The following is a 24,828-nucleotide window of genomic DNA, read 5'->3' on the forward strand; positions in this document are numbered from 1 at the left end:
ATGAAATCAGTGTCGAACCAACGTTGCAAAACCAAAAAAGTAATTTGGATCTCTCACATACAGTATGACAAACTAAATCAGATAATCCTTTAATTAAAGAAGCAACAGGCAGAATCTGTCTTTGGGCTTTTTAAAACCTCATGGTAGTGATAGAACAGGGGATGGAGTTGGAAATTAGGGAGTGTGAAAGGAGCAGCAGGTCAGATTTAAACCCACTTTGAGGGGTTACCGCCTCTGTACATAGGGTGTGCGTCCTCACCACTAGGCTACCAGCACTCCCATGTCAATATCTTTTGATTGAAAATGACAGTTAATGAGCTATTAAAAAATTTGAACATTTTCATCTAATGACCTAATTGATTCATAAACTTTGTATTGAAGCTAAACATTTTTAAAATAGTCTTTAAAGGAGAACTGGCCAGGAAGTGCCTTCGCTGATGAACTTTATCAATGGTAGTCATCAACATTCACTAGTGATCATTAGCCAGCCATTGCATTTAAAAGAGTTCCAGGTTTGTTTGTTTTTTCCTTCAGAATAAAACCTTTCCCTCTACCAATGGAAGGCACTTGGTTTTACACATTACCAACAGAGCCTTAAGCCTTAAGCTAGACTCTTCTATATTATTGGATGTCATCTCTGTTGGTGGAATGAAATGAACACACTTGATTTAATATGCAGAGTCCCTTTACAACCTTCAGGAAAAGATCAAAATCCAGCACTTGATATTGATGGAACTGATTTTATTGGTGATGATGATATTGAGGATGTTGTTGATGCTAAAGAATTAAAAAAAAAAAAGAAGTTCTTCTTTACCCTCTGTGCATTGCCTCTGTACATTTGCTTGTCAGCACCAATGTCCGAACTCATTGGAAGCTGTTTGTTTGCACAGAAATCATCTGCTAAAGGAAACTGTAATATAACAAAGTGGTTAAAAAATGTTTACTCTTTCCCAAGATTGCGCATGATTCCTTAAAATGTATACCTGAGCATGTGCAGCCACACCCATCATAAATACAAAAAGCTATTATTGATTCCAAACAACAACAACATTTTAATCAACCTTTTGAATACTATGAAATGTAATGCAGTCTCCCAGATATTTATTATACACTGTTATGTTCAATGAACACTGTAAAACAATGCATTCCTAATCAAAGTAAGCAATTAAAATGAAAAAACAAGTTGAAGTCACATCTGATAGGCTATAAACAACATCAGTGATTCTAGCATATAACTGACTCATCCTTTTTTTAGTTGTAGGAAAAACATAACTCTATCAGTTCTCATCAACTCTATCAACTCTCAATACAATCTCACAAACCACTCTCCTGTCTCTCTTTTTCTCAGTCTCTCTCCGCTTTTGTCTGCATTGTGTTTACTAGCACAAATGCACTGTGGTCCATACAGATGCATGGGCAATCATGCACACACAGTCGCATCTTGTATACACAAACAGTACATTTATGACAGAGAGATAAAGCCAGTCAGTGGAGAAGCATCTTTTCTGACAGCTGGCAGAAGTGAAGTTGCTAAGCAACCTTTGGCCTTGGTGACAGGAAATGATGTCATGCTTGTAAGACAAAACACAAGCAGACACAAATGCACTGGCAGTTTACAGGTGAACACATGCAAGCCCACGTGTAGACACCTAAATGCGCACACGCAAAGTGACCCTCGCAGGGCTGGTATTTCAGAGGAATAATGCATTGTGATGATAATCTGGGCAGGGGTTAAAACAATATATTAATCTTCTCTAATGGTCTCGCTGATCCATGGCTCCATTAAGGATGACCTGAGATATACATACACACTCACCCATTTAAATGCATGAACTAAGCTGGGAATATGCTTTTATGTCAGCGACAATACATTTGCTGCCTTTTCATTTTTCAGAGTTCACTCAACCCGCCTGTGAACTCAACTACTGCCTTCGACTTCCTTCATCTGTGATCCATAGTCACGCCATCCCCCCAACTGGATACACACAACACACAGACCCACACACGCACACACACACACACACGCACAAACAATGAAGCTTATTGCTGTGCGCTATGGGAAAGAGAGGGACTGGTAGAAAGGGCTGTATTTTGGAGCGATGCTTGTAGAATTTTTTTTTTAAATTGTTAATCTGTTTCCCCTCCCAAGTTAAAGGTTGCAAGACTTACAGCTCCACACAGTGTTCAGTCCTTCTCACTGCAAGTGCTTCCCTCTGGGACCTTTTACTTTAAATTATTCATGTTTGTAAAGGAATGAGCTGCCAACGACCATGAAACTCACCATTATGTCGGCGAGCTGCATTGAGGACATCGTCCCAGGTAAATCTCATTATCTCTAAATATATCTGGTTATCCATGGGATATGCTGCTGTTCATCTTTTATCACCCATAGGTGTTGGTTATACTTGGCGTTGGTGTGTATTTATTTGCTGTATCAGCTTCTGCCTTTTGAACAGAAATAATTGTATTTTAATCATAAAATAAAGTATATTCATCTATCAGATGGAATGAACACATATTTGGCATTTTTGAAGTCAAAAGCACCCACAAACAATTAAAGGACATTTGATTTAAAAACAAATCGTTTTTTTTTGAGTAATGAACCTCCTAGTAGCTTTCTTGTTATTTAATCACAACCCCAAAAGGATTTAGAATGCTTTGTTGAAAAGGGAAGCATAGTCACACGTATATGTAAAAAGGAGATCACTATCACTGTTCACTAAGGAGAATTTACACAGTGGGTGGCTGTTTCAGATACTGGCAATGCTGCTCCTGGTCTGGGTGCAGCTCAAGACAAATAGACTGCCTGAAAACAAGTTGTGATGCTTGGGGTGACTAGTTGGGGTTGCTGGTGGTGCGCCTCTTTGGTGGCCTGGCTCACAACTATGTATGAAAGCACTCTAAAATTATAAAGTTGTTTTTCCCCCTAATATTGCTGTAGAAGTTTACATAGTTACATATTTACTACACAGTCACTGCACAGCTATATTTTTACACGTCTACGTATGAATGTGTATTAATTTGGATATTATACTAACTAAAAGACAAATTCATTTATGACAATAATTATGTTTTATTCAATTCTATTATTTTGTATTCTTTTTTCCCTCTCTCCCTTCCCTTGATTATCTACTGATGTTATATCTCTAAATCCTAGACCTGTCCATCCAGATCCATCCATAACCAGGGGTACAGTGCAGATTATACGCAGGTATACGATGTATACCCAATTATTTTTCAGTCTCTATGAGGTACACCCACTTCCAGATCCCCTCTGAATCATACTAATGAAAATGTTTAGTATGCTGCATTTTAACTAAATCTTACGTTGGACAGCCACTGAAAAAAAACATTTGCAGAAAAAATTTACAGATTATCCAGTTCTTATAACACCACTATCCATGTTTAATACATTGTCTCTGTCTTCTTTGCCATGTTCATTTCACCAAGTAAAACAATGATCCTTTTGTGACACTGACTTTTAGCGTGTCAAAGATCACTAAAATACCTGATCACGGTTTATGGAGGACTTTTCAAATACGTACCTTTAATTTAGCTGTTTCATATGCTTTGGATATAGAGTACTATATCGAATCATTCCTATTAAAACTGGCCTCTCATTGGATAATCCTCATCATATCCTCAGATTGTACTATGTTATTATCCCTTAAATCATTTCAATCATTATTAAGTGCATGCTTTACTTATTTCAAGCCATTGTTGAGCTGTAACAGTAATTGTGAGATGTTTATCTGTAATGGTGAGAAGTGTGTGAACCCAATGACTTAATATTACTGCCTATGTTCTCGTATTGACCTATCATTAAAATAGACAGTGACACATTTATCGCGTTTCACATTTACTGTGTGTATGCTTAAATTATGTCAAACAATATGTTAACAGGAAATGCCATCACTGGTTATTTTTATAAGACATGTAGGACCATTATTGTTATTCCTGTGAAATGTAAGAAAAGGGTCAAAAATGTTCAACTGAAGTATTTTAATGAACTTTAACGTACCAGAAGTAGTTTTGGTTATGCATCTGTTTAAACGTTGTCAATGTAGTACCATCATTGTCAGGTCACAAAACAGCTAATAATACAAACACTGATTAGAGTAAAACTTGGACAGTGTTATGAGGTCAAAACATTTTAATTAAAAAAAAAAAAGTAACTCCTCATTTGTAAGAACATTAATCCTCCACTTTGCCCAAAAATCACACTTGATGTTCACATCACCTCACACACTTTCACTCACTCAGACAATGTGGTGGACATTTACTGCACCTTTGGAACAAAAACATGCAGATTTCAATTCTTAATAAACACATCTTAGATGTTTACAATCCAGTGAAGCATGAATGCATACAGGTTTGATTTAACTGTGAAGACATTTCTGGTGAGTTTGCCTGTATTAGCACATTTATCACAAATTCTTTACTACTGACTATTTCCTAAGAGCTTCATAATCTTCCAGGTTTTAACTGGATTAAAACATGTTATATTTATGGAGATTAAACCTGGCTAAGCAACTTTTATGTTTTCGTTGCCTTCTTTTATTCACATCGCAACTTACTTGAAAACAAATCAAAACTGCGCCAGCATCAACTGAAAATGATGGCAGGGTAAAAATGAAATAATCAACTTGGAAATGGTCAGCAGAAAGATCGCAATTAATTTGTAGCCAATGTGCTAAAACATGCAAAACGCATAGTAGTCCTTGATAAAGATCATACAAGTATCCCCTCTCCAATGAAGGTTATTCAGCATTTAAGCCTTGGACAGCACACAGGGAAGTGAGCAAAAGTAACTGAGGAAAAAAATGATTTGCATGTGAAGCAACCGTGAATCTATTTACACATTAATTGTACAAAGAAAAGGCTATTCTTTCTCTGCAAAGAAGCGATCACATCCCTGAGCACTACGTTTATTCCAGTCGCTCTGGCAGACTGCTGTGGGTGATCAGTTAACTTCCAGTCTTTTACTGGCTCGCTCTAAAGTTGATCACAACAGTGCAGTACGGCAATGTCTGTCGAGTTTTTCTTGACCCAAAGTCAAAAAAAGATGCAGCAGCTGTAAGCCAGGCACAACTAAACTGTGTGAGAGTTGGGGTCCTGCAGCGACATGAACTATTTGAGTTACAGTCACACAGCCGTCCTCCAGTGTCAAGGACAGTCTCAGATCCATTTCATCTCTTCCCTTTGAGTCGCACATGGAGCAGCATGACATTGTTTGCCGTTAATCCTAGTTGCATCATTATCTCAAAGTAACAGAGTTTTTTCGCCTATTAACATGGAGCCCTTTCCTCCTCCTCTTCGGTCTTCTCCTCTTCCTCTGCGTCTTTATCTTTGTTCTTTTTGTGTTTCTTCTTCTTGTGTTTGTGCTTATGCACCTTGTGTTCCCCTTCTTTTTCCTGGCTCCCATGCTTCTTATGCTTCTTGTGTTTTTTATGCTTCTTGTGTTTCTTCTTCTTCTTGTCCGCTGTGGTAGTGGTGGTGGTTGCCGAGCCACTGTGGTTGCTCAAGCTGGGGCTGTTGGAGGGCTGGCTGAGAGAGGGACTGACGCTGCCACTCCTCCCTCTCTCCGGCTCAGATCCTTCTCCTTCGCTGTAATCGGGAACAAAAGCAGCCTCGTCAGTCTCGCGACCCAGGTCAGAGCACAGACGCTGTCTCCTGGGCTCCGGGCCGCGAGTCTCCTCTCGTCCTCCTCCACCTCTCCCTTCAGCCGCTCTTTCCTCCTTTCCCGCCACTGCTCGCCCCTCGTCTCTTCCTCCTCCTCCTCCTCTTCCCTCCTCTCGTCCTGCAGCTCTTCCTCCTTCCTTTGCTCCTCTCCCTTCATCCCTCACCAGCTTGACTTTTTGTTTATCTGAATTTGTCTGCGTCGTCCTGCCACTTTTCCCCTCCTCCTTCGTCGGCCTCGCTTTCTTCTCTTCTCTCACGACTCCTCTCCTCTCCTCCCTCGTCGTCTCCAGACCTAAACTTCTGCCAGGTTTCTGTGCTTCAGCCTGAACCTCTTTGCCTCTTAACCTCTGGGGCACTGGTGACGGCTCCTTGGGAGCACTAGCTCCGTTTTCCTGGCCCTCTTCGTCGTCTTCTCTCTCCCATTTGGAGCGAGGAGGAGGCTGAATGAGTGGCTCCTCTCTGGCAGGGCTGGGTGGGGGGCTGACAGTTTGGCTGCAGCCTCTGCTGTTCACCGGGCTGGATGGGGGCTCTTCTGCAGATTTGGCGCCGACGCTCTTCGGCTCTTTGTCCGAGTCCTTCTTTGTTTCTTGAGTTGACCTAATACGGAGCGAAAACCCGTCGTTTAAATACGCTGGTTTAGCATTTAGCATTTCTTACACTGCACGAATGCCTGTGTGGACTTTTAAACTAAAGTAAGTAACAGAGAGGTACAACCGTCTCACCTCGTGGAGCTCGCTGTGTGGCTTGTCAGGGCTTTACGGCTGATCTTCGGTTTGCGTTTCACAACAGTCTCCTCACCATCTTTTACCGCTGGAAGAGGAAGTGGGACGTGGAAAAGACAAACGATTAATCAACGGTTAACCAGGCGGCACAAAAGGAAATCAACGTTATTATCTCTTCACAGAGGCATGCCCTTACACGCAGATTCAAATTACCTTCTCTGTTAGCAGCGAGTGGTTTCTCTCCTGAGGGCACACTCCTCTCTGCTCTGTCCTTGGAAACACTCCTGGGAGACATAGGAGAATGTAATTACATTTAATAAATGTGTTTACAGAGCCACCGTCACAGGCTTCTTCCTATCAGAGACCAGGGATGTTGCTTTGACAAGAAGGAGCTACTGAATGTAACAGACCTGTCGGATTTTGAAGCTCTTTCTGATCCCTCTCCTCTTTCCTTGGAAGATGCGCTCGGTTTCTCCTGATGGTCTGCTGCTCTCCTTGGGACAGCTGATTTCTCTCCAATGGTCATTTTATCCAGAGAGACAGATCTGCCTCCTGCACTTCCAGCACTGGAGCTCTTTCGCTCCGTTCTCACCGATCTTTCTCCATCAGAGTTTCTGTCCACTGTTACAGAGACCTTCTGTGAGCCTGATCCAGGGACCCGGTCCCTCTCTCTGTCAGATACCACACCTCTATCCCTGTCTCGGTCTGATCCTGACACTCTGTCTCGGTCTAATCCTGACAATCTGTCTCGGTCTAATCCTGACAATCTGTCTCGGTCTGATCCTGAGATTCTGTCTCGGTCGGATCCTGACACTCTGTCTCGGTCGGATCCTGACACTCTGTCTCGGTCGGATCCTGAGATCCTGTCTCTGTCGGATCCTGAGACCCTGTCTCGGTCTGATCCTGACACTCTGTCTCGGTCTGATCCTGACACTCTGTCTCGGTCTCTGTCTGGTCCTGAGCTTCTGCTGTGCTCCCTATCAGAGCCCTGCAGTCTCTCTCCAGCACTTCCTTGTCTTTCTCTGGAGACACCCCTCTCAGCAGACGATGATCGCTCTTTTCTTCCGGCACTTTCTGCTGTGCTACCGAGTCTGTCTCCTTCAGGATTGGCAGCAGATCGATCCGAAGTTGAAGACGTCTTCTCGCAAGCTGATGGTGTCCTGTCTGAAGGTGGCGTCTCAGTGCTGCCTTTTCTCCCCAGGTCTCTGTTCAGCTTTATCCTCCTCTGGGCCGAGGGTTTCACCTGAATGTGGACAAGAGTCAGAGAGAAGAACTTACCAGGTGTTTCATCAGAAAAACTGGACACTAAAGGTGGATAACAAAATGTGTTAATACTCCACTGGAGCCCCAGCCATGATTACTTATGTGACTTAGTAAATACATCAAACAGAAACATCTTAAAGTTAATCAGAATTGCACATAGCTCCTGCTGTTTGTGGGGAAGGATGAAGCAGTAGACTCACCTGAAGATCCATTAGAGGTCTGATTGACCCTCGATCTGCGTCATCCCGACTCATCTCACGGCTCCCTGGTATGGGCAGAAGACCAGGTCTGTCTGTAGAGGGTGGGAGTCTGTGGAGTGGGGGCTGATGAGCCATGTGCGAGAGCGACATGACATCGCCGCCTAATCCATCGATTCTCCTCAGCTTGCCAGGAGGTGGTCCGAGCAAAGAGCGGCCGTCCACTCCCATCCTTCTCCGACTGTCCCCTGGGGAGGGGGGTCTATGGAGGAGTGGGTGTCCATGTTGATGGGGGGTAGGGAGGAGACCGCCGCCCTGTGGGAGATCCCTCCTCCCGCCGCGAATGTCATGGCTCAGTCTCGGACTGTCGTGAAGGGAGGGGTGGAGGAGAGGAAGGCTGTGAGAGGGGAGAGGAGGGGTCTTAAGTAGGGGAGGCCTCACTGAAGAGCTCTTACTCTTCTCCTTTTTAGGTGTGGAGTTGGGGGCTTCGTCTGTTTTCTTACTAGTCCTGATCGGTTTTGTGACAGAAGAGGAGGAGGAGGAGAAGGAGGACTCTTTCTTTTTTGTGGACAACCCTTCACCCATCTTTTTCTTCACTTTTTCACTCTTCGCCTTCACACCCTCCGTTTTGATCTTAGCTTTCACCTTCAGTCCCTTGTCCTTCTTGGACTTATCAGACTGAGTCTTGGATGTTGCTTTGGTCGAGGGTTTAACGGATGAAGAAGAGCTTTTAGAGGCTGGAGCTTTAGTGGTTGGAGTGCCACCTGGGGGCTTGGATGAACTGGGGGATGTTTTCATAAGTGAAGGAAGTTCGTCCATTGGTTCGTCTCGGACTGGTGTGGCATCCCCTCTGTCGACTGACTCTGATGGCTCTGGGTCGTCCCCGCTCCTCTTCTTTTTTACCTTCTTTGCCTTTAAGACTTTAGCGCTGGACTTAGTCCCAGATGAGGAGGAGGCTGGGGGATGGTGAGGTGGAGGACCCCTCTCCTCTCTCCCTCTTCGCCCTCTCCCCTGTGGAGAATAATCTCTTGGTAATGGGGACATTCTGTCTCGCTCCCTGTCTCTGCTGCCACGACCTCTGTGATGAGAGGGATGTTGGTTTTCATAGTCCTTGTAGTATTTGTTGTACCAGTCTGCGTACTGCTTCTCCCACTGTCGATACCTCTCTCTCTCCCAGCGCTCGTGGCCTGCAGGACCCGGACCATTCAGTTCATACGGTTCAGGCTCCCGCGGAGGTGGCTTTCGCCCGCCGGGGCTTCGGCTCCTGTACCCACCAGGGGAACGAGACCTAGACCTGAAGGGTCCTGCTCCCTCTGCTCCCTCCCAGGCTCCTCCACGGTAGGGGGGAGGAGTCCGTGGCGAGCCAGAGCGCTGATACCCAAAAGACCTCGAACGAGAGCGGGATCTTGTACGCGAGCGTCCATAGCTGCGTCCGTTACGTCTGGAATAAGGCGAGCGTGGGTAAGACCGGCCATGGGAGCGTGATCGGGAGCGGGATCTACTGGGAGAAAACGAGTAAGACCTGGATCTTGATCTGGATCTAGATCTTGACCTAGAGCGAGAGTAAGGAGAACGGCTGAATGGAGAGCGACTGTATGACCGTGATCTGGAAAGGAAAGGATTGAGAAGACCAGAAGGAAACGTGAAGAAAGCAGCTTGTGCAAAGGAAATAAACGTATACATGTGGAATTCAGGTAAAGAAGTAAAACCAAATTAGATTGGCATTGTCTTTTGAAGTTACCTTGAATACGATGGTCTTCTTCTCTTTGGTGCATTTCTGTACTTCATAAGCTCTTTGTGGAAGTCTTTCGTAAATTCATCCAGTTTGGATGTAACTCTGCTGGTAGATAAAAAGAACAAAAACAATGTTAACTTCCAAATGTCTCCACTCTATATGATGTTAAAGTTCCATGAAACAGCAAGCTCAGCAATATTTGACATCTACAAACAACTGAGTTCACCAGAAAAGTAGTAGTTCAAGAGACGGAATGATGCAGGTAAGTGCTCTAATACATGTACTCTGCACGATAAAACTCAAAAGTCATAGAAGCTCTTAAAGTCCAAAATAGAAGAGACTCACTTGTCCTGTCTGTGGTGCCGCTGTCTGTAGAATTCTTCCTTGGAGAGGGGGGGTTGAGAGAGGGGGGGAGGGAGAGGGAGAAGAGGGGGCTGGGTACCGGGGGCAACCCATGGAGGGTTGAGCAGTGGTGGTCCAGGTGCATAAACAGGCTGGGGCTGGTAGCTGAGGGCAGGAGGGAGGAGGCCAGGGGCAGAGGTGTAGGGTGGAGGGTATGGCTGCGGGGGAGGCGGGTACAGGGACGGAGCTGGGTACACTGGAGGAACCGGAGCAGGGGGCGGAGCTGTATGGAGCGCAGTGGAGGGACGCTCTCCTCTGCTTCTGAAAGGCCTGCTATGAAGAGAAGAACAGAAACAATGTGAGGCTTGTGTATTACCATACAAATGTTCAAATTGCAGACAGACCTAAAGACTTACTTTTCCCAGTGTCTGCCTCCTCCTCTGTTAGAGTGGTGGGGTCGTGACTGGTGACCTAATAGCGATGAGAGACAATGTGTTAGCTTCTGGGAAGTTTTTTTCTTTCCGATCACATTTTCTGCTGAAAATAAGTTACCTACGTTTTATTTAAGCCATTCCTAGCTTACAAAACAGTGACAAAACCAACTCCTCCTTCTCATCCAGTCTACACTTCCTCCCGCCCACTGCACTCTTTGCACCTTTAAGAAAAAGCTACAGACCCTGCTCTCTCATGAACATCTACTGTTTGCACGTCATACTTAACATAAGGATGAGGTAGACAATATTTTAAATGGTTTTATAGCTGATAAAAACTTTTACCTGCAGCTTGTGATGTGGTTAGTTTTGCTACGTTAGAGGTTAAAGTTGTTTCACTTCTAAAGTGTTGGTGTTATCAGCATCATGCTACAGAGGCTTACTGCTGACGGGTTTAATTCTATTCGTGTAGGATTGAGAAGCCAAAACACCCACAGTGCCCAAACAACAACCTCACGGTCACTTCCTGAAGTGGGGCTAAGCCACTTGTTTTTCGAGATTAAAAAAAACGAGATTCTCATATTTGCTTGCAAATCAGCACATTAAAGAGCGAAAGTCAAGTAGACGTAGCTGTGCTGTCGTAACAGCAAATTCATGCCTACTAGGCACGCAACAATTCTCAATAAAATATTGAACCGTTCGGTAGGGCATCTCCGGTTCAATACTGACTTGCACTACTGAATTGCAGTTTTTAATGGTGTTTGTCTAGTTGTCGCGCATTTCTCGCTAAATTGGCTCTGCAGCGCTAAATTTACAGAGTCAATCACACTGTGTGAGATAAGACAATGAACATCAAATAAAACTCGATATAAGTCATTTTTTTAAACTTCTTACCCGATGAGTGAGGTTGTCTTATTGGTGGCAGGTGGCCAGCAAAGGTTGAATGGTAGCCCTGTTGGAGATGTCACAGTAAGAAAAATGATGTCTCTTCAAAATTAAATTACAGTTTTTCATGCTCAAAATTTGAAAGAATTTGTCATGGATCATCAAATAACTTCAGATCTACAATCTCAAAGCCATGAAGTCGGCCCTTAAACTGATTAAGGAAACGCACCTGTGAGACGGAGTCAGAGTTTTGCGATGAGTCTGGTGTCACAGTAGGTTCTGGATCGGACTCACTAAAACAGGCAAAAAAAAAAATTGGTCCTCATTTCAAATCTCACAAATTGAGCACAAACTCGAATGTATGAAATATTAAGCTTACCCCGGTGGAGGTGGTTCTCCCTGACTGACAGAGTGAAGAGGAGAATGGTTTTCAACAATAGGTGCAGGACCTGGTGAAGACACTTGTTCTTCAGCAGCAGCGGCATGAGGAGGAGTGGGAGCAGCAGCAGCAGCTGGGGCAGCCGGAGCAGGTGTAGGTGCGGGAGTTGGTTGCTGTGCTTGAGGGGCTGTGAGCGGGACACTTTGAGGAGGCGGATGGGAAATGTTGGCCAGCAGTGGGTCCTGCTGTCTTGAGTGCAGAGGCCTCACCAACTGAGGGCGAGGTGGAGGTGGAGCTGCATTTTGAAGCTGTTTGCGCGCAAGTTTGGTGTATCCCGTCTCATTCTTAAAGTTATTAACTGCCTGCACAAGGACAAAAAAACAAAGCCATTTTCAAAACAGATGTTCATATTTTTGTTTTCAGAATAGGATTATATTGCCAAGTACATTTTTACATACAAGGAATTTGTCTTGGGTGTATTGGTGAAAAAACAGTAAAAAAGGGAAATAAAGCCAAAATTGAAAGAACTCAAAAGTAAAGTATCAGAAGCAATTACCGATAGCTAAAACAGATCTGGGTTTAACTTAGGAGTTCAAGTATAAATCCTGTGAATAAGTAAGCTGTGTCCTATAAAGCGGTACAAATGTGTCATAAATGAACCTTACGATGAAATATGTGAATTTCAGGAGTTACCTGTCGAAGAAACTTGTTGGCAATGAGATTGTCAGGCGAAACATCGGCTTGTTTGCATGTGTAGCAGATGTGCTCTTCGGAGTCTAACAGGGTAGTCCTGATACCTGAAAATAGAAAAAGAAAGACTTTTGACAACCTGCAGATAAGATATAATTCAGAGGGAGGAGACATCAGCCCAACCTGCCTACTACACATATTCTCATGAGCATGTTAACATCAAAGGGATTAATACAAAAACAACTAAATCAATATAATGAATATGAATACATAATGAAATAGAAACAATTGTTTGTTTTTTAAATCAAAGACTGAATTTCAACAGCTTCTTAAAAAAGCATCATGTCCTGGGGGAGTGCTTCTTTAAAGAGCCCACAGTTGGATAAATGTGTTCGAGGTATTTCCAAAGTGGATTCAATAAAGAGCACAACATGTTATGCTTTAGAAAATATGTATATATTTTTTAAACGTGTACAAATTTGGATATTCCATTTTATGATGAAGAACTCACAATCATCGCAGTAACTGTTTCCACAGCAGGGTATCACTACGGCATCGGTCATCAGATCATTGCAGATTGGACACAAGAGTTCATCTGGGATTGGGTCGGAATCGTCTTCAGACGACGACTGGTCGTGTGGAACAAACGGAGGACGCTCCTTCTTCCCTTGTGCATACGCCTCCCTGTATAAACAGACACATTCTAATTTTGAGGGCTGAAAAAGACAAACTGAACACTAATGCGCTCCACAACTTTATTAATCATGTGCATTTGTGGCTGTCCTTGGTTAAGACGTACCTATCTATAGCAGGTATAGCGTATTCTCCAGTGCTGGTTAACATTGCTCCCTTGGTGCCTGGCTCTGCTTTCACCATGAAACTCTGAGGGATGCCCTTACTAGTTCTTACTGGTTTAGGACCCTCAACACTTTTATCCTGCACCTGAAAAGTTACAACAAAACACAACCATCTTCTTAAAAGCAAATCACTACTTTGTACAAGTTACCCAACACTTCAGTAAAAATACATGCCACAGGCTACAGAAATCAAACAATGATTACCATCAGTAAAGGGCATTGACGGATGTAGTGACCAGCCTTTCCACAACGGAAGCAGGTGTAGTGGGCAGGTGGAGGCCCAACCGCTTTCTTGGAGTAACTAAAAAGACAAGTTGCATAAATGTTTCAAAACTATAAACAACTAGCAAGTGATGTTGGTTAGCGTGCTAAAACATGGGCCGAAATGTGAACCAAGCATTTGACTTTAACTCAATAAAAGCACTAGGTTTGTGTATACTAACTGTATCGGGTCATATTCGTGATTTGACTGTGACATCATGGCTCTAATCTTGTCCTCTTCTGATGCATTCGCATCAACCAGGTTAGCAGTCTAAAACAGACAAAAAGAAAACCTGGATGTGTACCAGACAAGAAAAACAGACAATTCAACTTTACTTAAAATCAGGAAGTATGGCAAGTATGTCTACAAACAGTACCTTTGCAAGTTGGGCAAGTGACATGGAAGGAGAAGAATCAGTCTGCAGGAGAATCAAAGTACATATATTAAGTGTTAACACATTGTGTAATAAATAAACAAACAGTGGAAGATATAAGCCCAGATAGTCCTCCACCACATCTGTGTCCAGTCCATTTGTCTCTCCATCCATTTCTTCTCACTACACTTAAATACTCAAAGTACTTCAAATATGAAAGTATACGAGGATGAGGGTTTAAATGAAGACAGGGTTTACTCCGCTGTGCGACGATATTCCCTGTGCTGAGTCATACTTTGGAATTTTTTTTAAAAAGCCTCATCTACATCTGTGCTTATTCCGATCCGTTTAGATAGACGAGATCTGAAGTGTAGACTGAAATATCTGAAACAGTTATGTTGTCTATGTAGAGGAAGGTAACCTTTAAAATATGAAATTATTTTAACCTTAATAAATAAGTATTCATGCTGAAGGTAGTGTCTACTCCAATGCTAGGAAATACAAATGTATTTCAGCTTTTAATTTGTGCAATTAGTTGTTAAAAACAAAAGAAACCCAGAATGACATTTTTCAAAGATATTACATGTTAAAAAAGTTAATTATCTTTGTACGGATATTCAAAACTATTTTAACTGTGATAAAGCGGAATAAAGTTAAGGATTTCAAACAGCTTCTTTTCATACTAACAAATCTAGGCCGCTATCTATTCTGCGCTCATCTAACACTTCCACTGCAATGCCAATTATCTGAGAGAAAATACTGATATACTTTGAGCTCACAATTTCTCTTTGTCAAGCACCAGGGATTTTTTTTTTGCATCACATTGTCAAAAGTTTGTCAAACTTGCTACAAAAATGAATTAGCCAGCAAGGCACGGTGCAGAGGTGCTTCAATGAAAAAAGGGCATTTTGGCTGGGACTCTTACATACAGATGTTTCTTTAAACAAACATAAATACAGGCCCAGAGTTGTTTCTAATTTGTACCTAAACAAACCCTCAAATAACAAAGTGATGCATGAAACATCTTTGTAATTCGGTCCAAAGCACAGACAAAATGAAAACTATTCATACAACAAACAAAACTGCAACTGTGGAAAAGTGGAGCATCTTTAAATCTCTAGGAAACAAAGTGGGGCTCGGAGGAAAGACTGGGTATTGCAGAACTCTGTGGAGGGAACACACATGGATCTGGTGAAAACGGTTCTGACACTGAACCACTGAACAACTTTATTGACAGGTTCTGCAGCTTACAGCTTACAGGACACACTACACCAGTATACGTCTCACTGCAGCAACCACGGACGGGCTTTCAGAGATTAACATGGTATTTAGTTTACTGATAGTGTGTCAGTGTACTTTGAAATCAAGTCTACTTCAGTGACAAAGTCTAAGCATCTCAGTGTTTAAAACTAGCTTCTCACTGGTCCTTCCAAACTACATTTGTACGTGTAACAATACACTTTGATCTAGTTTCTGCTTCTTGGAAAACACACACTTAGAAATCTAAGTTGTTTCAAAACATTTAACTCATCAGGAAGAATCTGTGAACCTTTAAGGTTTAGGTGTAACGTGCAGTCCATACTCAATGCAGAATAGAACAGCTTCATGATGATATTTTACAGGACAAAACATGAGACATTGGTAGATGTTACTGAACAATGTACTCTAATCTAAGATTAGCAGAGAAAGATTTTCAAAATAATATCAATGGTGCATATTGTAACTGTAATAAAAGATCAATGCAATCAATTCCAGCCACAATTGACTCCGTTTGGTCTTCAACCATATATTAAATCAGATATTTTCACAGAAAATAAAATGACATGAATTATTCATAAAAAATGAACCATGTTTTCCTTTTACAACTCTCTTTAAAGAAATACATGTAACTGGCCTGAAGCAGGCTACAAAACCATTTCATTAGGAAATACATTCTTTTACAGTTTAAATGGTTTCCCAATCACTTATAAAGTGGCAACAGTTCAACACTTGATAAGTTGGGAGAACAAAAACAAACAATAGTGGCTAGTCTGTTGTTTCTCTGTTCAACCTCATCTCACTCAGCCAAAAATAAAAAGACTTTAATCTGCTCATTTGAAAATAAAGGCAGGGTTATTATAGAGAAACAACAAACCATGTTAACTGTGGCACCTCAAGAAAGCCTCACAAAAAAAACATCAAATCACATGTAGAGGTTGAGATCTCAACACATATGTTACCAACACACAGTGAACAGAAGATACAAACAACTCGATCTTTGTTGACAGAATGTTTTCAAGAAAGGTGACTAAAGCCAGAAAGGGGAGAGGGAGAGAGGTGAGAGGAGGGGAAGAAGAGAGTGTTGATTTGCGGTTTGTTTTACATACGGGTCTAGAAGATCCGACCACAGCTGTGTCAGAACGATCTCTGTGGAAACAAAAAATGGGCAGAGAAATCAATCGAAGGCCAGGGCTTATCTTCAGGGGTTTAACTTAGAGAGATTTTGATTACAGTAATCATTTAATGTTTCAAAGTATACATACACAATGAACGTCCTGCCAGCAGGCTTCACTCCACCAATTGGAGTGCGACGGACGATCACAGATGAGTGTTTGGGGATGTGTGCTTCATCATCAGTGTACTCTTCAAAACACAAGGGAAGAATCCATTAATTTGTTGCAATGACAAACATGAAATCTTCAGAAGCCATCTTGGGTTTGGGGTGATTATAACAATGATTGTTGCCTTTGTTAATAAAATACACAACGGAGTGAAAAAAACAGACAATTTGAATATCAACACACAGCGTTTCATATCTTGAATTATAAAAACACTAACAATCATTATTGCATAAAACAACCCATAACAGGAAACAAAACTATAAAGAGGAAAAAGAACGTGTTGGATACACTGTTGTTTTCCTTATATAACAGATGACATGTCTGTTAGACATTTGGTTGTCTGTCAGCTTACCTTCTCGAGTCTGCGCATTGGTGATTTGCAGGTCGCAGTCTGTGGCCTTGAGGCGCTCTCGGCCCATGATCTGCCTCTTCAGCTCACTCAGGGTGATATGCAGCCCATCGAAAGTGACTGTGTTGTATTCCAGTTTGGAAGAAAACTTATAGTGAACACACGACATTTTTTACAGCTCTAGGAACTTCAAGTCAATCAAGCACAAGAAAAAAAAACACAGGCCTGTGTTATAATGAAATGAAACAGCGTTAACACTAAACACAGAGGGCTAAATCTGGTAACTTTAATGTATAAACCTTCTTTATATTCGCTGGAAACACTGCAGATAAAGAAAGGGACTAAAATGGGGGAAAGGGTTCAGGTCGTAGAAGACGACAGAGTCCTTGTTATTGCCAAAGAAAAATAATAAAGATGTGGGACCAGAGCGCCATTGAGCGGCCTCGATAGTTCTTTAAAGTCCGATAACAGGGTGTCACGAAATCCAACAGAGTCCAGGAGGTTTAGAGAAAATCTAATACTTGGATGTAAATGGAAAGTCCGTGGTGAATTGTCCTTTGGTAGCACGGGCCGCCATGTCGCTAGCGTCGAGCATGAGTCCGTGTATGTTTGTTTTAAAAAGTCAAAATGAGATTACAAGGCGTCCATAAAACAAACGTGTGATATCTTCCGCTCGTCCACGAGTGTGAAGATATCCGAGAGTCCTCAAATGTTTTTTATTTTTCAACAAGTAAAGTTAAATTAGCCAGTTAGCTAACACTGCTAACATGCTACACGTCGAGATGAGCTAACGTCCGTTGAGCCAAACAAAAAGCTAACCGCCGCTGCTGCTCAACGCTAACAGTGTCTAGAAAATCCACCTGCTGCGATCCCAAGATTCCTCTTCGATATACGATGTATCTTACATAATGTACAAATAAATCGACGACTCCACTTTAAGCTTGACTTTTAATCCATACAATCCGTTCCTGTTGTCCGAGGTGTTTTCTCTCCTCGCTTCATCAAAATGGCGTCGGGCGGAAACGGAAGTATCACGGATCCTTCCAAAGGGTTTTTTTTTACTTCTAAAAGTAAACGCGAAGGCGAGATATTTACCTCCTATGTGACTATATTTGATTCAAACCGAATTTTGACGTCACTCTACAGTACCACGTATAAGGGCCACTGAAAGATATAACAATAATAATTTTCAAGGGGGAAATATTTCGATTTTATAAATTCGGGTGTTCTTTGATTTCTTTACATAATATTAGGCCTAGTGTCTGAACTGGACATAATAATGCTGGAAATTACAACATTATTAATGTTTCTGTCTAGTTTTTTGTCTGCTCAGCAATTTAATTAAGTTTTGGCATGACACATGGGGGGGAAAAATTGGACGTTTACAAATGTTGTCTACTTTAGGCATTTGTTGGGGGCTTAACACGTCAATATTTTGCTCAGCTGAGGGAGGTAGCGTGGCCGAGCGGTCTAAGGCGCTGGATTAAGGCTCCAGTCTCTTCGGGGGCGTGGGTTCGAATCCCACCGCTGCCATGGTTTTGGATGGAGTACACCTCAATAAACTTGCATACAACAATTGTACAAGGAAGCCTGCGATGTCATATGAAACTGGGTTCTTAGATCTTCTCAAGGCCAGCTCCCTAATCAGCATTCTGTAGCCTATTGGACATGAAACAAAGTAGAATCAGTCATCATATTCAAGCTGTAATAATAAGTATGTGATGGTTATTATTTATAGCTCACTCATCTATCCATAACAATTAAGGGGGGTTATGCATTAAAAGGTGTGTGCCAACTTTTGAGTTTGGTTCATCAGGATCCCCTAGTGCTAGTGTCGATGGCTTTACTTTCGCTTATTCCAGACAGCAAACTGGGCCTCTGAGCCATGTTTTCATCACCTGTGACCTCTTGGGATTTTTTTTTTGTAAAGGCCTTTAGAGATGTGCTGAAGCTTTTTTCCCTTTTTGTTTTGTGGTTGAGGCCTTATGTTTCTCTGGGGATGTGAGTGTCAGGTTTTTATTAGCAGTGATTATTATACCAAGGTAAATCATCCATACACTATAAAGAACCCACTTAATGTGACCTCTTCTTCGGAATATAGAAAATAACTACACAACAAAATCTGGACCCTGATAATGTCTGCACAATCATGATGTCAGGTGATTTTTTTGTGTGATCAGAAAAAAATGGCACTGTGAGCATAGTCATCACACAGTCACGGATCTTCATCTGAATAATGTTATACATTACTGACATGGCAACACATCAGGTTTCTGAGATCAAATGCTGTTCTTTTACCCATACTGCCCAATCATCCTTATGACATCTTACTTATGCATGTTCACACACATACTGTTCAGTCCTTTATGTTTCCAGTAAAGGAGGTATCTATTAGCCTACTTATGTTGGTTTTTTATCTCTTTGTAGGCTACCCGGCATTTGCTACTGTTCCCACATATTTGAATATCCTCCTTTTATTTTTGCAGACTCTTGATAGGTACAGTACAAAATAACTTACACTTCACCTTGAACCAAACTTGCGTCTCTCAAAGGATTCAGTAGTGTTTTAATTTATCATCTTTATTTAATGTAAACAAAGATTTAATCACATAGGCTACCTATAAGGGCAACACCTTTTTACACATACACATTTTTACAATACAAAACCACCCCCCCCACCCCCCCCCACCCCCCCCCCACACACACACACACACACACAGAGGGAGAGAGAGAGAGAAATATTTCTAGCATTCAATGTAGTTTTCAATCCTGAGAAAACAGCAGAAGAGTAGGGCAGATTTTAAATGTTATTCTTTGTTGTAAATGTTTGGTCATAGTGACTTATGGACTGCAATCTGTCTCTCTGCATGTCCGTATTACACTCATATTCCTAAAACAAAATGCCCTCATTCACACACAGAGAACAAAAACATATTTAAGATATAGCAAATGTAATAGCCAAGAACAATTACATATATGAGCACAAAACTGTCAGATTTCAACATTGTGTTCCTGTTTATCAGATTTTCTTAACTCATCAAAATTAATTGATGTTACAGATACTTTGAACAAACTTTGTGTTTAGATTCTGAACATGATTTTCCTTTTTTCTTGTTGTTTTATAGAAAAGTAAGTTGAATGTCTTTTGTTTTAAGACTGGAAACGTCACTTCATTTTTGGAATGCAATGGAGGATTTTGGAAATTATTATTCTTAATATTTCAAACATTAACATGTTGCAAAAAAAAAAAAAAAAAGATGAGTTTCTCCTCCTCCATTTCAGATTACAAACGTTTCATTATTCTCATTCTAATAGAAGTTCCTCTTAGTTCCTCGCCTCTTAAACAGGCGTTGTCCTTCTGTTGGTTGCACAGTTTCCCGGCAGCATCTCTGTGTTGTTGTGAGCAGCTGCAGTAGTTAAATCATCTTCATCCATGTCAATTTCATTGTCTTTGAGAGGTGAGGCCAACGTGTAGAGCATGAACTCTGACCCCACTGTCACAGGTGACGGCAAACCTGCCATTGTGATCTTAGAATCATTTGATAGGGATGGCTCTCGGTCCCTTACCAAGGATGTCTGAAAGGAGTGTGAGTTGTTGTCTCCTACACTGTGGTTGCTCCTCGAGCTGTACCTGCGGCTGCGGTTTTGGTAGAAACGATTGCGAAAGTAAGATGAGGTGCGCGCGACGGGAGGCTTCATGAGGGAGGGCCGGCCTTTAGTGCGGAGCTGACGGTGCTTTTCTATAAAAACATGCACAGCCAGGACGCCCACCATCTCAGCCAACACAAAGGACAGAGCTCCAAAATAAAAAGACCAGCCATATGAGTAGCTCTTCTTGTTGTCGCTCTGGCTGGGGTCACCGGAGTTGGCTGATATGTACACAATAATACCAATAATGTTGCTGAGACCTGTAAGAAATATGAAGGTTATAGAGGGTCCAAAAAATGAAAATGCAATTTGTGTGCATGACATTACTTTTGGCATTGTTATAAGTCTAGTTTATCTGTTGTTAGTTTTGTTGCTGTGTGTATGTCTTCTTGATAAAAAAGGATTATTTGTTTTGTTTGGAGGTGCTTCTAACCTGCAGAAACAAAGAGTATCCCTGCGCAGAGGATGACATTGTAGTGTGACTTGTAGAACTCGCTGGCAGCTACACAAACTCCTCCAAGGAATAATAACCCAACACTGAGGATAGGGAACAGGCTGGAGGCTCGTACTGCTCCTGAGGACCGGTAAGGCAATGGAATGGGATATTTATAACATTTGAGTTGGCTAAATGTACCTTTTATTAAGGATGTTAAATAGACATTTATCACTCACGTAGTAAATACTCTGCAGCGTCCTGCTCATAGTCTCCATCTTCAGCAAAATGGTCGATGTCTTTGCAAACACCCCGAAATGTACCTGCAGAAAAATAAAGGAAAAAAACCCACAAAAAAATATAGTGTATTATTATCAATTCATTTGATAAGAGCTTTGGCTGGTTAATCTGTTCTGTTTAACTATATAGCAAGACACACATATTGACACATTTCTAGCAGGCAAATTATGTTTAACCCTGTAAACTAGATGTTTTTTCATGTTCACATGCACCATATGATGCTATCAAAATATGTTCACTAAATATGGACTCACTAACTTATTTGATATTCATATTAGGTCTTTCTTTCTGCAAAAACATGGCCATAAAGCATAATTACTTATAAACATTAAACATTCAAAATGATCAAAGAAAAAAAACTATCTATAATTAGATGTGTAACAATTGAGTGTTATTTAAATAAAACAATTGATAAGTTGAAACAACACAAGCAAAATAAATCAAACAGATGTCATATCCAACTGTTCAGCCTGACTTATGTTTCTCTTTCTTTCTAGATATGACTTTTCATGCTTTTGTGAGTTTGACTTCCCTTTAATTTCAGGTTCCCTATGCTGCCCTCTTGTGTCTTCCACTGTTTAACCATCCTTCTGTACACCACAGTGTCAGTGTGTTGGTTCTAGCTGAAGCTCATCAGCAATCCCTCCAGCCATCTCCCCTTGTCTTGATTACCTTGTGTATTTAGTCTGTTTGCTTCCTACTTTTTGTGCCAGTTTGTCTCTGTACCTTGACTAGCAATGCAGCCTTTTTCCTCGTGATAGATTATCTCTGTGAATGACCTTTGACTGTTTCTTGGACACAGTTTTGCCTGACAAATTTGCAACGCTGGATACTTATGTAAACAGGTCTTATTAGATTTATGGGTTGTAATACCAAAAAAACACAGGGTTAGCCATCTCCATATTTTACTGTATATATATTGCTAATTCAGGATCAGGTTGTAAGATCTCTGAAGACCCAAAATTAGGATTAACTGTTAGCTCCCATCAACAGTTAACTCTCTTTCACTGAGATGCATATACAGTATAAGTTGGAAGACCAATTACTGTCATGAGTCACCTTCCTATGGAAACATGTAGACAATAAAGGGATTATCTTTATAAAGTTTTTATTTTTCTAATTTTTCTTCTCAATGAAATAGAGGCTACTGCTCCTAATATATTAAAAAACGTAAAAAGTTCACTAATGCTGGTGACAGGTTTAAAAGCCCTGAAATGCATTTTCAAAGTTTTATACAGTTTGTCATGCCATTGAGTGCCTTTTTACATTTCCGCTTTTACGGACAGTTTTGCCATAAAGCTTTTCCCCTGACTTATGGAAGATGGGAACATATGGAACAGTGACATGCATGTGATAGGGTCTTTCTACAGTTAGTAGACATTAAGGGGACTAAAAATCAGCACAAATACACAGCGGTCCTTCTGATCATCCAGCTTCCAAACAAAATCTCTCTCTAATAATAACTCTTAATAATAACCTGAGGATGCTTTTATATATTCTCACTCACACTTTGATCCTGTAAAAAATAATGAACCAGCTGCACACGTTTCCTGTTGCCACTAACCTTTGGCCCAGCTCTGCCTTTCCACATTTGCACACAAAGGGATTTATTGATAAATGTGTCCCTCTGCACTGCGCTGATTGACCAGTTATTGATGGTGTGACTCTGTCGCCATGGTTACCAATATAATACTCACTCAGCAGCTGCAACTCGAGCCATCATGAGCAGGTCAGAGGGAAAAGCACAAAACTAAGAAGGCTTTTATTCTAATTATTGTCAGGGTACTAATAGATGAGGTAACATTTGTTTTGCACCCTTTCTCCTCACTCGAACCAAGAATAGATGTTTATTATGCAGATTATTTGTTTGTTTACAAAGTACCATTAGGAATTCATCAGACTGCTAATGTGGAGGGCACTTCTGTTTTAGCTTGAAATAAAAAATAAGCACTACAGCTCATTTGCTGGACGATTCTGTCTTTACGTAATAAAGGATGTCTGTCTGCAAAAACTTGTTTAACTTTTGTATGTCCTATAATGTCTTTTTCTTTTTTGTGATTATGATTTAATACAGATAAAATAAGATCAAATACATTTAAACTGAAATAATAAAATATTATTTCGATAATGTATGTCAAAAATGTTGACACACACACACACACACACACACAACAACAACAACAACAACAAAGAGGAACCAGAGAAAGCATTGATGTCCTTTGCATTTTTTCCCCATTCATTAAAACCTTTAGCTAACCTAAGAGGAAGTGGGAGCAGAACCAGAGGTGAGAGAAATGATAGAGAGAGAAAACATAAAATATTTTCAATGTCATTTCCACAGATAACATATCCGAAACTTAACTCCCTCCTGCCCACCATAAAAAAAGATCGGTAAAATACAGGCACAAGAGCATTCAAAGCCTTTTTTGTGCCAACAAACTATTTTAGTAGGTATAAAAAAGATTTTAAAAGAAAGAGCTGAGCCCACAGATTTTAAATCAAGTTTTTCACAGAGTATGTTTATAGTGACAAAACAAACAGCTTACAAGTACAATGCAGCATGTTCATTTTGTCTTAGCATTTGTTACATGTTGCAACTTAGAAAAAAGGAGCCAGATACCTGCTAATAGTTTTTTGACGGAATGACTTGTTTAATTTTTTTTGTCTGTTAATTGTTTTCTCCCAAAGGAAGCCTTGGGTATATTAAATGTTTGAGGCACTTGTACTGTACTTGAGTGTACGATTTTGATTTATTTCCAAATGTATATTATTTCCAATCCATAACAGTTAGGAAAAATCTGTCTTATGACTCCACTGTTTGATGACTGTTATGTATTTTGGGGATTTACTTCAATATATAGGGTAAAATAAGAAGGTTATACTCATTTAATTCAGACAATAATATCGAGAACTTTTTAACGCTATAGCACTTAAAATGTTTAACTATTAACTTTGAGTACGAGTTTTGAGATTATGTAGCCTATCATAAAGGCTACCTATAAGTGGCCTGTACTATAAATCCAATAGCCTACAGGGCATGCAGCATATTCGCTAAGAGTTACATTACGCCGTGGTATTGCTTTATATACCAAACTTCAATACTTTCTACACCACTGAGAAGTTACTTGGATCTATATTACGTTTTATACTGTAGGCCTTAGTAGTTCATCCTCATTTTAAAAAGTACGACAAAGGAAAGAGGTTTAGGCTACTTTCCAACAATAACAAAAAAAACACATGCACGTAGGAACCACTTCAATATTGGCAACTCAAAAGGTACAGCTGTTTTTGCAGTATGCCGTCATTCTTTTCAGCAGTAGAAACCTTGTTTATTCATTTGTGACAGGAATGTATTTCATACCCTCGGTGCAGCAGGTCCTCCACAGACCAGAGTGGGTCAGGACCTCCTCATTCTTGCGGACGGTGTCGTTGTCGTTTTGGCTCTTGGAGCGGCACACTCCACGAGAGTACAGCCAGTAGTCCGTGCCAACGGCGATAGTCATGAGGCTGAAGGCGCAGAAAGCTCCCGCCGTGGTCAGCAGCATCATCATACCCCGGTTACACACCCTCATGTCGGCTACCTTCTTCTCGCCGCGGAGGGGACAAAAACCAACTGGATTTAAAGACTTTACATAACTTTCCCTCGGTGTCTTTTCTTTGTGTGGATCCAGTCGGCTGAA

At 41.2% G+C, this 24,828-nt stretch overlaps 2 protein-coding genes across 6 annotated transcripts; both read right to left on the minus strand.

Moving 5' to 3' along the window:
* Window positions 1-3,987: 3,987 nt before the first annotated feature.
* On the minus strand, window positions 3,988-17,831 carry LOC306819666 (uncharacterized protein). Of its 5 annotated transcripts, none has more exons than XM_079337098.1 (21): window positions 17,673-17,831; window positions 16,771-16,887; window positions 16,341-16,440; window positions 16,185-16,224; window positions 13,822-13,863; window positions 13,627-13,715; window positions 13,388-13,484; window positions 13,126-13,268; window positions 12,838-13,010; window positions 12,330-12,433; window positions 11,637-11,998; window positions 11,487-11,550; window positions 11,267-11,324; window positions 10,358-10,412; window positions 9,945-10,274; window positions 9,606-9,704; window positions 7,868-9,470; window positions 6,815-7,647; window positions 6,618-6,688; window positions 6,405-6,492; window positions 3,988-6,279 (listed from the first exon to the last, which is right to left on the minus strand). In XM_079337098.1, exons 2-21 carry the CDS (start codon window positions 16,835-16,837, stop codon window positions 5,289-5,291), a joined length of 5,409 nt encoding a protein of 1,802 aa, XP_079193224.1. In that variant the 5' UTR covers window positions 16,838-16,887; window positions 17,673-17,831; the 3' UTR covers window positions 3,988-5,288. The 5 variants fall into 5 exon arrangements, with proteins under 5 accessions (XP_079193224.1, XP_079193223.1, XP_079193221.1 ...); XM_079337097.1 differs by having other exon boundaries at window positions 17,628-17,831; XM_079337095.1 differs by having other exon boundaries at window positions 9,606-9,701; window positions 16,771-17,831.
* A 2,253-nt stretch (window positions 17,832-20,084) lies between these two features.
* On the minus strand, window positions 20,085-24,720 carry cacng3a (calcium channel, voltage-dependent, gamma subunit 3a; the record flags this gene model as incomplete). Its single annotated transcript, XM_079338327.1, has 4 exons — window positions 20,085-20,675; window positions 20,849-20,989; window positions 21,088-21,171; window positions 24,510-24,720. 4 exons carry the CDS (start codon window positions 24,718-24,720, stop codon window positions 20,107-20,109), a joined length of 1,005 nt encoding a protein of 334 aa, XP_079194453.1. The 3' UTR covers window positions 20,085-20,106.
* Between the last annotated feature and the right edge of the window lie 108 nt (window positions 24,721-24,828).

The sequence above is a fragment of the Symphodus melops genome (assembly GCF_947650265.1).
Source record: "Symphodus melops genome assembly, chromosome: 2".
Lineage (NCBI taxonomy): Eukaryota > Metazoa > Chordata > Actinopteri > Labriformes > Labridae > Symphodus > Symphodus melops.

What these genes read in the sequence shown, in the direction of transcription:
- LOC306819666 (XM_079337094.1), bottom strand. Translation starts at nt 16,936, where the DNA reads ATGTCGTGTGTTCACTATAAGTTTTCTTCCAAACTGGAATACAACACA. An exon ending in CACTTGCCCAACTTGCAAAG is followed by an intron (nt 13,716 to 13,821) that starts GTACTGTTTGTA and finishes TGTCTGTTTTAG; the next exon opens with ACTGCTAACCTGGTTGATGC. An exon ending in CACGAATATGACCCGATACA is followed by an intron (nt 13,485 to 13,626) that starts GTTAGTATACAC and finishes TTGTCTTTTTAG; the next exon opens with TTACTCCAAGAAAGCGGTTG.